This window comes from Oncorhynchus kisutch, linkage group LG15 (assembly GCF_002021735.2).
Source record: "Oncorhynchus kisutch isolate 150728-3 linkage group LG15, Okis_V2, whole genome shotgun sequence".
In the NCBI taxonomy this organism is placed as follows: domain Eukaryota; kingdom Metazoa; phylum Chordata; class Actinopteri; order Salmoniformes; family Salmonidae; genus Oncorhynchus; species Oncorhynchus kisutch.
This window is the reverse complement of record NC_034188.2, coordinates 1,598,363-1,614,486: the sequence shown is the minus strand read 5'-3', so window position 1 is coordinate 1,614,486 and position 16,124 is coordinate 1,598,363. Positions and strand designations below refer to the sequence as shown.

Below are 16,124 nucleotides of genomic sequence, written 5' to 3'. Positions count from 1 at the left end.
TTTAATGATTTATACTTTTACTTTTGATACATAAATATATTTTACATATTACATTTACGTTTGGTACTTAAGTATATTTAGAACCAAATACTTTTAGACTTTTACTCAAGTATTATTTTACTGGGTGACTTTCACTTTTACTTTAGTAACTTTCCATCAATACTTTTACTGAAGTATGTTTAGAAATCTTATCAATCACAAGAGTAAAACCTATTTTCCAAGCTGAACAACGAAATAAACGTTATGTTATTTAATTAGGTATATAATGACCAAATGTTGCGAAATAGCCACATAGATAGCTATTATGATTTTATTCCTTTAAAAAAGGAATGAATGGCGAACGGGGCAAACGTTCGCTCTAATCGGAAATAATGTAACCAAAGATTTTAATAACGAAGAGACCCCAGCCCCTCGTTTCAAATGGGAACAAATGAGTCACAGTGGGCAGAACAGGCAAGATCCTATTGGCGCGTTCTGGCACGCATGCGCATATTTCCGTTAGGGAACGCCTACTCTGTGAAGCGCTTGTGTCCAATAACAACATTTCTCTTTGCACTCCTTCTAAACAACGCCATTTATTTTTTAATGCAAAAAGTAAAGTCTACAAAACCTAGTCCACTCTGTTCGTAATAAATTATAGTTTTGGGAACAGAACATTTTATTAACATCAAATATATCATCGATGAGAAGTTTTGCAGAAATTTCTACCAAGTCCATCTCGGTCCAGCGTCTCCCAATGCCTGCATCTGGGCTTCCTTTTTACATGTATTTATATTTTTATTACCAATGTAGAAATGTCTGTATACTTACAATAAGTACATAAATAGACAATGATATCATATGCTAGGGGGTACAACAAATTATAGATTATACAAATACCATAAAGGAAACACATATTGATTGTTTTAACAGCTTCCTTATTAGAATAATGTATAATGGTCTTAATGTACTGCTAGAATTCCTTATAGAAAACATGGAAGAGTGTTTTTATTTTATTTGTGAATTTACCATTTATGAATACAACTGGGCTTCCTCCGCGGTAACGCCAAGCGGATGCTTCACATTTATACATCCGGTGAAATATCTATCTCATTGCTGTGACGTAACGTCGTTGACTATGGAACCCGCCTTCCTCTGGCAAGATGGCGCCGCTGGTGGTACAGCTGAAATGTGGACTCCACTTGCAAAGACAAACATTTACTACTTTACTCCAACATACAAGTTCGTATCATATTTGGAGAGGAGGTAACACACCGAATGGGAAGCAACAGACGACTTATTTGGTGAGTATTAACCTGGAGAGGGGAGGAAGGATACTGCTCTTAGACAAGTGTCCATCATAATGTTATAAAGTTAGCTAGTTTGGGGTGACTGGGTGTGAAGTTGTATTAGTCAGAAAGTTAACCAAGTTTGTGGTGCGTTGTTTCACAAGATTGCCATGGCTGTCGATGTTTGGCTTCAAGTTGAGATTAAAGTGAAAGTAATTTCGACATTAACTAGATTAAGTTACTTGGATAACATCCCATAAGTAGCTATGGTTAGCTTACCCAGTCGGCTCGGGGATTCGAACCAGAAACCTTTCGTTTACTTGCTCGTAACCGCTACCCTACCTGCCTACTTCAGAACTGACAAAGTACAGCGTGTCAGTGCAGTCTGTCCCGTGATATAAGACTGCGCATCCCACCCGTGGACCAACTGATAATAGCTGCACGTGACAGACACCATGGGCTTAGTTTTTGGAACAGTATTTTTATTCGAATTTCACAATTTTCACCCATATTAAGAGAGACAACAACAGAGACAACAACAGAGACAACAACAGAGACAACAACAGAGACAACAACAGAGACAACAACAGAGACAACAACAGAGACAACAACAGAGACAACAACAGAGACAACAACAGAGACACACAGAACAGAAGCAAGAAAAACAGCACCCACTTACACACCTACACGCATATATATATATATATATATATATATATATATATACATACACACATACATATACCCATGCATATACACACACATATACATATACCCATGCATATACACACACATACATACGTACACCATTTTCCTCTTCCCGCTTGGTGTTGCGAAACGTTTCTTAAACGGAAGCGAACGAAATGGACAGGGACCTACTGGGAATTTGTCCAATAAACTGTTTGGACTAATGATTACACCCAGGTTGTAAGCCAGCTAATACTACTGGTACGATGACATGCTTTACTCACTGTTGTTGAGCAACACTGTCACTGTGGTGATATAACGGTTCAATTGCATTGATCCTGGATATTCTGGCACATAGCTAGCTCTTGATGCCTAAAATCTTCTCTTAAAGGTTGTAAAAATGTTTTCCACCACAAACCCTGTCAATGTGTTCCTGACACCTGAAATGGGTTGGTTTAGCCCTTGATCATGGACTCTCAGTCCCATAAGTCATTGGATGAAGGCGTCTTCTGAATGGGGAGTTTTGTTAAGATGCCTGACGCTCGGTCTGAACATGAACGTGTCTCGGTTTTGGGCGCATAAGGGTCCTTATCTTTCAGCCAGAAGTCATAAAGGTTAATGAATACACTCAATGTTAGGGTTCCCACACGGCCATATCTCCATGTTTCTGCGCTTATTTACGGAGACAAGTGGCGACCACCTGTTCCAATTAGCTATCTAGCTCTGAACACCTGTGTGTAAACGTAATTTGGGAAGCGTAGCGGAAGTGTAGTTTCAGCGGATGGAGTCACCCATAGCTGTATGCATCTGTGCAAAACTGCGACAGTAACTTTCTCAGGATTATCCGTATTTAGAAAGTCTATTCGTATACTACATTATTTACCATTCCTATTGGGCACAAAATAACCTGAAACTCAATCCAAACAAATAGCAAATACATCCCAACACATTTGTCACAAGCTTGATGTAGTCATTGCATGCCATGAATATGGAATGCAATACTTCTTACTACTTTAATACACAAGTGAATTTGTCCCAATACTTTGGGTCCTCTAAAATGGACTATGTACATGTACTACTATTGTACTGTGTACAAAAATGCTGTAATTTGCAAACCGTTTACCCCATATGGATGAAAATACTCACAAATTAAAGCTGACAGTCTTGACTTGAACCTCATTGTCATTGTATCATTTCAAATCCGAAGTGCTGGAAAACAGAGCCAAAACAACAAAATGTGTCACTGTACCAATACTGTTGGCGCTCACTGTATAGGACCAAACATCCTACTTTTTTCCTAACAATGAGTAAGAAATGATGAATACAAAGAAAGTGTCAAAATACACCTGCTAAATGTCACCCATCTCTTTGCATAGCCCACCACATGGCCAGTTTCCTCAACCCCAACTGGATGGATCCATAAAGAATTACTTCGGGAATAAATTAAACTCAATGTAAAAAGAATAATACTTGAATAGAGGCTAATTGAAGGCATACAATTGTGGCTTACTGAAATGCCCAAATAATAAATTTGAGGCAATAGCCTTCCAGCGTGGAGCCAACTATTCAGCACTGTTTCACACTGCTTTGAGACAAGCCTCTTGATAAATCAATTTCAGAGATTTATTTTCACCCAATCTCCATTTGGATACTGATTGTAGAAATGTTATGCTGAGGTGAGTGCTGCTCATGACCATCTTGTCTAGTAAGCTTGTTTATTATCACCGATCTGAACATTTAGACGGCGTGTTATGTAGTTTAACGAGTCGATTAGTTTGCTCTTCACTCGCTGTTGCTTAGTAACCTACTCTTTACCAAAAGCCTGTGTCTGAATCCATGTGATTTTTGTTTTTTTACCCAATCTCCATTTGTATATTTGGATAATTCTCTGGCTGAGAAAATAGTGTAAGAGGAGGTGGTATATCTCTTCATTTGCCCATCTGTCACTGATCATAAATATTTAGCGTGCTATAATGTAGCCTAAATCAAGTGGTCATCTGTCACTGATAAAAAAAAAAATATATATATTTTTTTATATATGACAGCGGTTCCACACATTGCCGCAATGAAAGTAATTAAAAAAATGAAAGGCTGAAATGTTTTGAGTCAATCAGTATCAACCCTTTTATCATGGCAAGCCTACATAAGTTCAGGAGTAAACGTTTGCTTAACTACGCGCATAAGTTGCATGGACTCACTATAATAATGGTGTTTAACATAATGTTTGAATGACTGCCTCATTGCAAAGAAGGGCATCGATGGGTATAAATAAAGAGTAGACATTGAATATCCCTTTGAGCTTGAAGTTAATTATGCTTTGGATGGTGTGTCAATGCGCCCAGTCACTACAAAGATACAGGTGTCCGTCCTTAGTTAGTTCCCGGAGAGAAAGGAAATCGCTCAGGAACTTCATGAGTCCAATGGTCACTTTAAAACAGTTAGTTTGTTGTGATAGGAGACAATTATGGATAGATCAGTTACTCCACAATACTAGCCAAATTGACAGTGAAAAGAAGGAAGCCTGTACAGAATAAAAATATTCCAAAACATACATCCTGTTTGCAAACTAAAATAATACTGTGGAACATGTGGCAAAGTGATTCACTTTTTGCCCTGAATACAAAGTGTTATGTTTGAGGTAAATCCAATCCAATACGTTACTGAGCACCACTCTCCAACACAACACGTTACTGAGCACCACTCTCCAACACGTTACTGAGCACCACTCTCCAATACAACACGTTACTGAGCACCACTCTCCAACACGTTACTGAGTACCACTCTCCAATACAACACGTTACTGAGTACCACTCTCCAATACAACACGTTACTGAGTACCACTCTCCAATACAACACGTTACTGAGTACCACTCTCCAATACAACACGTTACTGAGCACCACTCTCCAATACGTTACTGAGCACCACTCTCCAATACAACACGTTACTGAGTACCACTCTCCAACACGTTACTGAGTACCACTCTCCAATACAACACGTTACTGAGTACCACTCTCCAATACAACACGTTACTGAGCACCACTCTCCAATACAACACGTTACTGAGTACCACTCTCCAACACGTTACTGAGCACCACTCTCCAATACAACACGTTACTGAGTACCACTCTCCAATACAACACGTTACTGAGCACCACTCTCCAATACAACACGTTACTGAGCACCACTCTCCAATACAACACGTTACTGAGTACCACTCTCCAATACAACACGTTACTGAGTACCACTCTCCAATACAACACGTTACTGAGTACCACTCTCCAACACGTTACTGAGCACCACTCTCCAATACAACACGTTACTGAGTACCACTCTCCAATACAACACGTTACTGAGCACCACTCTCCAATACAACACGTTACTGAGCACCACTCTCCAATACAACACGTTACTGAGCACCACTCTCCAATACAACACGTTACTGAGCACCACTCTCCAATACAACACGTTACTGAGCACCACTCTCCAATACAACACGTTACTGAGCACCACTCTCCAATACATTACTGAGCACCACTCTCCAATACAACACGTTACTGAGCACCACTCTCCAATACGTTACTGAGCACCACTCTCCAATACAACACATTACTGAGTACCACTCTCCAATACAACACGTTACTGAGTACCACTCTCCAATACAACACATTACTGAGTACCACTCTCCAATACAACACGTTACTGAGTACCACTCTCCAACACAACACGTTACTGAGTACCACTCTCCAATACAACACATTACTGAGTACCACTCTCCAACACAACACGTTACTGAGTACCACTCTCCAATACAACACATTACTGAGTACCACTCTCCAATACAACACGTTACTGAGCACCACTCTCCAATACGTTACTGAGCACCACTCTCCAATACAACACGTTACTGAGTACCACTCTCCAACACGTTACTGAGTACCACTCTCCAATACAACACGTTACTGAGCACCACTCTCCAATACAACACGTTACTGAGTACCACTCTCCAACACGTTACTGAGCACCACTCTCCAATACAACACGTTACTGAGTACCACTCTCCAATACAACACGTTACTGAGCACCACTCTCCAATACAACACGTTACTGAGCACCACTCTCCAATACAACACGTTACTGAGTACCACTCTCCAATACAACACGTTACTGAGTACCACTCTCCAATACAACACGTTACTGAGTACCACTCTCCAACACGTTACTGAGCACCACTCTCCAATACAACACGTTACTGAGTACCACTCTCCAATACAACACGTTACTGAGCACCACTCTCCAATACAACACGTTACTGAGCACCACTCTCCAATACAACACGTTACTGAGCACCACTCTCCAATACAACACGTTACTGAGCACCACTCTCCAATACAACACGTTACTGAGCACCACTCTCCAATACAACACGTTACTGAGCACCACTCTCCAATTACATTACTGAGCACCACTCTCCAATACAACACGTTACTGAGCACCACTCTCCAATACGTTACTGAGCACCACTCTCCAATACAACACATTACTGAGTACCACTCTCCAATACAACACGTTACTGAGTACCACTCTCCAATACAACACATTACTGAGTACCACTCTCCAATACAACACGTTACTGAGTACCACTCTCCAACACAACACGTTACTGAGTACCACTCTCCAATACAACACATTACTGAGTACCACTCTCCAACACAACACGTTACTGAGTACCACTCTCCAATACAACACATTACTGAGTACCACTCTCCAATACAACACATTACTGAGTACCACTCTCCAATACAACACGTTACTGAGTACCACTCTCCAATACAACACGTTACTGAGTACCACTCTCCAATACAACACGTTACTGAGCACCACTCTCCAATACAACACGTTACTGAGTACCACTCTCCAATACAAACACGTTACTGAGCACCACTCTCCAATACAACACGTTACTGAGCACCACTCTCCAACACAACACGTTACTGAGTACCACTCTCCAATACAACACGTTACTGAGTACCACTCTCCAATACAACACGTTACTGAGTACCACTCTCCAATACAACACGTTACTGAGTACCACTCTCCAATACAACATGTTACTGAGCACCACTCTCCAACACGTTACTGAGCACCACTCTCCAACACGTTACTGAGTACCACTCTCCAATACAACACGTTACTGAGCACCACTCTCCAACACGTTACTGAGCACCACTCTCCAATACAACACGTTACTGAGTACCACTCTCCAATACAACACGTTACTGAGTACCACTCTCCAATACAACACGCTACTGAGTACCACTCTCCAATACAACACGCTACTGAGTACCACTCTCCAATACAACACGTTACTGAGCACCACTCTCCAATACAACACGTTACTGAGCACCACTCTCCAACACAACATGTTACTGAGTACCACTCTCCAACACAACACATTACTAGGTACCACTCTCCAACACAACACGTTACTGAGCACCACTCTCCAATACAACACGTTACTGAGCATCACTCTCCAATACAACACGTTACTGAGTACCACTCTCCAATACAACACATTACTGAGTACCACTCTCCAATACAACACGTTACTGAGTACCACTCTCCAATACAACACGTTACTGAGTACCACTCTCCAATACAACACGTTACTGAGCACCACTCTCCAATACAACACATTACTGAGTACCACTCTCCAATACAACACGTTACTGAGCACCACTCTCCAATACAATACATTACTGAGTACCACTCTCCAATAAAACACATTGCTGAGTACCACTCTCCAATACTTCACGTTACTGAGCACCACTCTCCAATACGTTACTGAGCACCACTCTCCAATACGTTACTGAGCACCACTCTCAATACGTTACTGAGCACCACTCTCCAATACGTTACTGAGCACCACTCTCCAACACGTTACTGAGTACCACTCTCCAACACGTTACTGAGCACCACTCTCCAATACAACACATTACTGAGTACCACTCTCCAATACAACACGTTACTGAGTACCACTCTCCAATACAACACGTTACTGAGTACCACTCTCCAATACAACACGTTACTGAGTACCACTCTCCAATACAACACGTTACTGAGTACCACTCTCCAATACAACACGTTACTGAGTACCACTCTCCAATACAACACGTTACTGAGTACCACTCTCCAATACAACACGTTACTGAGCACCACTCTCCAATACAACACGTTACTGAGTACCACTCTCCAATACAACACGTTACTGAGCACCACTCTCCAATACAACACGTTACTGAGCACCACTCTCCAATACAACACGTTACTGAGTACCACTCTCCAATACAACACGTTACTGAGTACCACTCTCCAATACAACACGTTACTGAGTACCACTCTCCAATACAACACGTTACTGAGTACCACTCTCCAATACAACACGTTACTGAGTACCACTCTCCAATACAACACGTTACTGAGCACCACTCTCCAACACGTTACTGAGCACCACTCTCCAACACGTTACTGAGTACCACTCTCCAATACAACACGTTACTGAGCACCACTCTCCAACACGTTACTGAGCACCACTCTCCAATACAACACGTTACTGAGTACCACTCTCCAATACAACACGTTACTGAGTACCACTCTCCAATACAACACGCTACTGAGTACCACTCTCCAATACAACACGCTACTGAGTACCACTCTCCAATACAACACGTTACTGAGCACCACTCTCCAATACAACACGTTACTGAGCACCACTCTCCAATACAACATGTTACTGAGTACCACTCTCCAACACAACACATTACTAGGTACCACTCTCCAACACAACACGTTACTGAGTACCACTCTCCAATACAACACGTTACTGAGTACCACTCTCCAATACAACACGTTACTGAGTACCACTCTCCAATACAACACGTTACTGAGCACCACTCTCCAATACAACACGTTACTGAGTACCACTCTCCAATACAACACGTTACTGAGTACCACTCTCCAATACAACACGTTACTGAGTACCACTCTCCAATACAACACGCTACTGAGTACCACTCTCCAATACAACACGCTACTGAGTACCACTCTCCAATACAACACGTTACTGAGCACCACTCTCCAATACAACACGTTACTGAGCACCACTCTCCAATACAACATGTTACTGAGTACCACTCTCCAACACAACACATTACTAGGTACCACTCTCCAACACAACACGTTACTGAGTACCACTCTCCAATACAACACGTTACTGAGTACCACTCTCCAATACAACACGTTACTGAGTACCACTCTCCAATACGTTACTGAGCACCACTCTCCAATACAACACGTTACTGAGCACCACTCTCCAATACGTTACTGAGCACCACTCTCCAATACAACACGTTACTGAGTACCACTCTCCAATACAACACGTTACTGAGCACCACTCTCCAATACAACACGTTACTGAGTACCACTCTCCAATACACACATTACTGAGTACCACTCTCCAATACAACACGTTACTGAGTACCACTCCAATACAACACGTTACTGAGCACCACTCTCCAATACAACACATTACTGAGTACCACTCTCCAATACAACACGTTACTGAGCACCACTCTCCAATGCAATACATTACTGAGTACCACTCTCCAATAAAACACATTGCTGAGCACCACTCTCCAATACAACACGTTACTGAGTACCACTCTCCAATACAACACGTTACTGAGCACCACTCTCCAATGCAATACATTACTGAGTACCACTCTCCAATAAAACACATTGCTGAGTACCACTCTCCAATACAACACGTTACTGAGCACCACTCTCCAATACGTTACTGAGCACCACTCTCCAATACAACACGTTACTGAGCACCACTCTCCAATACGTTACTGAGCACCACTCTCCAATACAACACGTTACTGAGTACCACTCTCCAATACAACACGTTACTGAGCACCACTCTCCAATACAACACGTTACTGAGTACCACTCTCCAATACAACACGTTACTGAGTACCACTCTCCAATACAACACGTTACTGAGTACCACTCTCCAATACAACACGTTACTGAGCACCACTCTCCAATGCAATACATTACTGAGTACCACTCTCCAATAAACACATTGCTGAGTACCACTCTCCAATACAACACGTTACTGAGCACCACTCTCCAATACGTTACTGAGCACCACTCTCCAATACGTTACTGAGCACCACTCTCCAATACGTTACTGAGCACCACTCTCCAATACGTTACTGAGCACCACTCTCCAACACGTTACTGAGTACCACTCTCCAACACGTTACTGAGCACCACTCTCCAATACAACACATTACTGAGTACCACTCTCCAATACAACACATTACTGAGTACCACTCTCCAATACAACACGTTACTGAGTACCACTCTCCAATACAACACGTTACTGAGTACCACTCTCCAACACGTTACTGAGTACCACTCTCCAATACAACACGTTACTGAGCACCACTCTCCAATACAACACGTTACTGAGTACCACTCTCCAACACAACACGTTACTGAGCACCACTCTCCAACACAACACGTTACTGAGTACCACTCTCCAACACAACACATTACTAGGTACCACTCTCCAACACAACACGTTACTGAGTACCACTCTCCAACACAACACGTTACTGAGTACCACTCTCCAACACAACACGTTACTGAGTACCACTCTCCAACACAACACGTTACCGAGTACCACTCTCCAACACAACACGTTACTGAGCACCACTCTCCAACACGTTACTGAGCACCACTCTCCAATACAACACGTTACTGAGCACCACTCTCCAACACAACACGTTACTGAGTACCACTCTCCAACACAACACGTTACTGAGCACCACTCTCCAACACGTTACTGAGCACCACTCTCCAATACAACACGTTACTGAGCACCACTCTCCAACACAACACGTTACTGAGTACCACTCTCCAATACAACACGTTACTGAGTACCACTCTCCAATACAACACGTTACTGAGTACCACTCTCCAATACAACACGTTACTGAGTACCACTCTCCAACACAACACGTTACTGAGTACCACTCTCCAATACAACACATTACTGAGTACCACTCTCCAACACAACACGTTACTGAGTACCACTCTCCAATACAACACATTACTGAGTACCACTCTCCAATACAACACATTACTGAGTACCACTCTCCAATACAACACGTTACTGAGTACCACTCTCCAATACAACACGTTACTGAGTACCACTCTCCAATACAACACGTTACTGAGCACCACTCTCCAATACAACACGTTACTGAGTACCACTCTCCAATACAACACGTTACTGAGCACCACTCTCCAATACAACACGTTACTGAGCACCACTCTCCAACACAACACGTTACTGAGTACCACTCTCCAATACAACACGTTACTGAGTACCACTCTCCAATACAACACGTTACTGAGTACCACTCTCCAATACAACACGTTACTGAGTACCACTCTCCAATACAACACGTTACTGAGCACCACTCTCCAACACGTTACTGAGCACCACTCTCCAACACGTTACTGAGTACCACTCTCCAATACAACACGTTACTGAGCACCACTCTCCAACACGTTACTGAGCACCACTCTCCAATACAACACGTTACTGAGTACCACTCTCCAATACAACACGTTACTGAGTACCACTCTCCAATACAACACGCTACTGAGTACCACTCTCCAATACAACACGCTACTGAGTACCACTCTCCAATACAACACGTTACTGAGCACCACTCTCCAATACAACACGTTACTGAGCACCACTCTCCAATACAACATGTTACTGAGTACCACTCTCCAACACAACACATTACTAGGTACCACTCTCCAACACAACACGTTACTGAGTACCACTCTCCAATACAACACGTTACTGAGTACCACTCTCCAATACAACACGTTACTGAGTACCACTCTCCAATACAACACGTTACTGAGCACCACTCTCCAATACAACACGTTACTGAGTACCACTCTCCAATACAACACGTTACTGAGCACCACTCTCCAATACAACACGTTACTGAGCACCACTCTCCAATACAACACGTTACTGAGCACCACTCTCCAATACAACACGTTACTGAGCACCACTCTCCAATACGTTACTGAGCACCACTCTCCAATACAACACGTTACTGAGTACCACTCTCCAATACAACACGTTACTGAGCACCACTCTCCAATACAACACGTTACTGAGTACCACTCTCCAATACAACACATTACTGAGTACCACTCTCCAATACAACACGTTACTGAGTACCACTCTCCAATACAACACGTTACTGAGCACCACTCTCCAATACAACACATTACTGAGTACCACTCTCCAATACAACACGTTACTGAGCACCACTCTCCAATACAATACATTACTGAGTACCACTCTCCAATAAAACACATTGCTGAGTACCACTCTCCAATACTTCACGTTACTGAGCACCACTCTCCAATACGTTACTGAGCACCACTCTCCAATACGTTACTGAGCACCACTCTCAATACGTTACTGAGCACCACTCTCCAATACGTTACTGAGCACCACTCTCCAACACGTTACTGAGTACCACTCTCCAACACGTTACTGAGCACCACTCTCCAATACAACACATTACTGAGTACCACTCTCCAATACAACACGTTACTGAGTACCACTCTCCAATACAACACGTTACTGAGTACCACTCTCCAATACAACACGTTACTGAGTACCACTCTCCAATACAACACGTTACTGAGTACCACTCTCCAATACAACACGTTACTGAGTACCACTCTCCAATACAACACGTTACTGAGTACCACTCTCCAATACAACACGTTACTGAGCACCACTCTCCAATACAACACGTTACTGAGTACCACTCTCCAATACAACACGTTACTGAGCACCACTCTCCAATACAACACGTTACTGAGCACCACTCTCCAATACAACACGTTACTGAGTACCACTCTCCAATACAACACGTTACTGAGTACCACTCTCCAATACAACACGTTACTGAGTACCACTCTCCAATACAACACGTTACTGAGTACCACTCTCCAATACAACACGTTACTGAGTACCACTCTCCAATACAACACGTTACTGAGCACCACTCTCCAACACGTTACTGAGCACCACTCTCCAACACGTTACTGAGTACCACTCTCCAATACAACACGTTACTGAGCACCACTCTCCAACACGTTACTGAGCACCACTCTCCAATACAACACGTTACTGAGTACCACTCTCCAATACAACACGTTACTGAGTACCACTCTCCAATACAACACGCTACTGAGTACCACTCTCCAATACAACACGCTACTGAGTACCACTCTCCAATACAACACGTTACTGAGCACCACTCTCCAATACAACACGTTACTGAGCACCACTCTCCAATACAACATGTTACTGAGTACCACTCTCCAACACAACACATTACTAGGTACCACTCTCCAACACAACACGTTACTGAGTACCACTCTCCAATACAACACGTTACTGAGTACCACTCTCCAATACAACACGTTACTGAGTACCACTCTCCAATACGTTACTGAGCACCACTCTCCAATACAACACGTTACTGAGCACCACTCTCCAATACGTTACTGAGCACCACTCTCCAATACAACACGTTACTGAGTACCACTCTCCAATACAACACGTTACTGAGCACCACTCTCCAATACAACACGTTACTGAGTACCACTCTCCAATACAACACATTACTGAGTACCACTCTCCAATACAACACGTTACTGAGTACCACTCCAATACAACACGTTACTGAGCACCACTCTCCAATACAACACATTACTGAGTACCACTCTCCAATACAACACGTTACTGAGCACCACTCTCCAATGCAATACATTACTGAGTACCACTCTCCAATAAAACACATTGCTGAGCACCACTCTCCAATACAACACGTTACTGAGCACCACTCTCCAATACGTTACTGAGCACCACTCTCCAATACGTTACTGAGCACCACTCTCCAATACGTTACTGAGCACCACTCTCCAATACGTTACTGAGCACCACTCTCCAATACAACACGTTACTGAGCACCACTCTCCAATACGTTACTGAGCACCACTCTCCAATACAACACGTTACTGAGTACCACTCTCCAATACAACACGTTACTGAGCACCACTCTCCAATACAACACGTTACTGAGTACCACTCTCCAATACAACACGTTACTGAGTACCACTCTCCAATACAACACGTTACTGAGTACCACTCTCCAATACAACACGTTACTGAGCACCACTCTCCAATGCAATACATTACTGAGTACCACTCTCCAATAAAACACATTGCTGAGTACCACTCTCCAATACAACACGTTACTGAGCACCACTCTCCAATACGTTACTGAGCACCACTCTCCAATACGTTACTGAGCACCACTCTCCAATACGTTACTGAGCACCACTCTCCAATACGTTACTGAGCACCACTCTCCAACACGTTACTGAGCACCACTCTCCAACACGTTACTGAGCACCACTCTCCAATACAACACATTACTGAGTACCACTCTCCAATACAACACGTTACTGAGTACCACTCTCCAATACAACACGTTACTGAGTACCACTCTCCAACACGTTACTGAGTACCACTCTCCAATACAACACGTTACTGAGCACCACTCTCCAATACAACACGTTACTGAGTACCACTCTCCAACACAACACGTTACTGAGCACCACTCTCCAACACAACACGTTACTGAGTACCACTCTCCAATACAACACATTACTAGGTACCACTCTCCAACACAACACGTTACTGAGTACCACTCTCCAACACAACACGTTACTGAGTACCACTCTCCAACACAACACGTTACTGAGTACCACTCTCCAACACAACACGTTACCGAGTACCACTCTCCAATACAACACGTTACCGAGTACCACTCTCCAATACAACACGTTACTGAGTACCACTCTCCAGCACAACACGTTACTGAGCACCACTCTCCAACACGTTACTGAGCACCACTCTCCAATACAACACGTTACTGAGCACCACTCTCCAACACAACACGTTACTGAGTACCACTCTCCAATACAACACGTTACTGAGTACCACTCTCCAATACAACACGTTACTGAGTACCACTCTCCAATACAACACGTTACTGAGTACCACTCTCCAATACAACACGTTACTGAGTACCACTCTCCAATACAACACGTTACTGAGTACCACTCTCCAATACAACACGTTACTGAGTACCACTCTCCAATACAACACGTTACTGAGCACCACTCTCCAATACGTTACTGAGCACCACTCTCCAATACAACACGTTACTGAGTACCACTCTCCAATACGTTACTGAGCACCACTCTCCAATACAACACGTTACTGAGCACCACTCTCCAACACGTTACTGAGTACCACTCTCCAATACAACACATTACTGAGTACCACTCTCCAATACAACACGTTACTGAGTACCACTCTCCAATACAACACATTACTGAGTACCACTCTCCAATACAACACGTTACTGAGCACCACTCTCCAATACAACACGTTACTGAGCACCACTCTCCAATACAACACGTTACTGAGCACCACTCTCCAATACAACATGTTACTGAGTACCACTCTCCAACACAACACATTACTAGGTACCACTCTCCAACACAACACGTTACTGAGTACCACTCTCCAATACAACACGTTACTGAGTACCACTCTCCAATACGTTACTGAGCACCACTCTCCAATACAACACGTTACTGAGCACCACTCTCCAATACGTTACTGAGCACCACTCTCCAATACAACACGTTACTGAGTACCACTCTCCAATACAACACGTTACTGAGCACCACTCTCCAATACAACACGTTACTGAGTACCACTCTCCAATACAACACATTACTGAGTACCACTCTCCAATACAACACGTTACTGAGTACCACTCTCCAATACAACACGTTACTGAGTACCACTCTCCAATACAACACGTTACTGAGTACCACTCTCCAATACAACACGTTACTGAGTACCACTCTCCAATACAACACATTACTGAGTACCACTCTCCAATACAACA

The 16,124-nt window shown here is 43.1% G+C and overlaps 1 protein-coding gene across 2 annotated transcripts in view; it reads left to right on the top strand.

Annotated features, from left to right (window-relative positions):
• The first annotated feature begins 1,103 nt into the window (after nucleotides 1–1,103).
• Nucleotides 1,104–16,124, top strand: part of LOC109881869 (ATP-binding cassette sub-family B member 7, mitochondrial) — a 94,343-nt gene continuing 79,322 nt past the window's right edge. The window contains exon 1 of one of the 2 annotated variants that reach the window (XM_031789466.1): nucleotides 1,104–1,283. In XM_031789466.1, the coding sequence (XP_031645326.1) occupies nucleotides 1,143–1,283 (141 nt within the window). In that variant the 5' untranslated portion in view covers nucleotides 1,104–1,142. The remainder of the gene's footprint in view (nucleotides 1,284–16,124) is intronic. The other variant, XM_031789465.1, reaches the window with a different exon arrangement.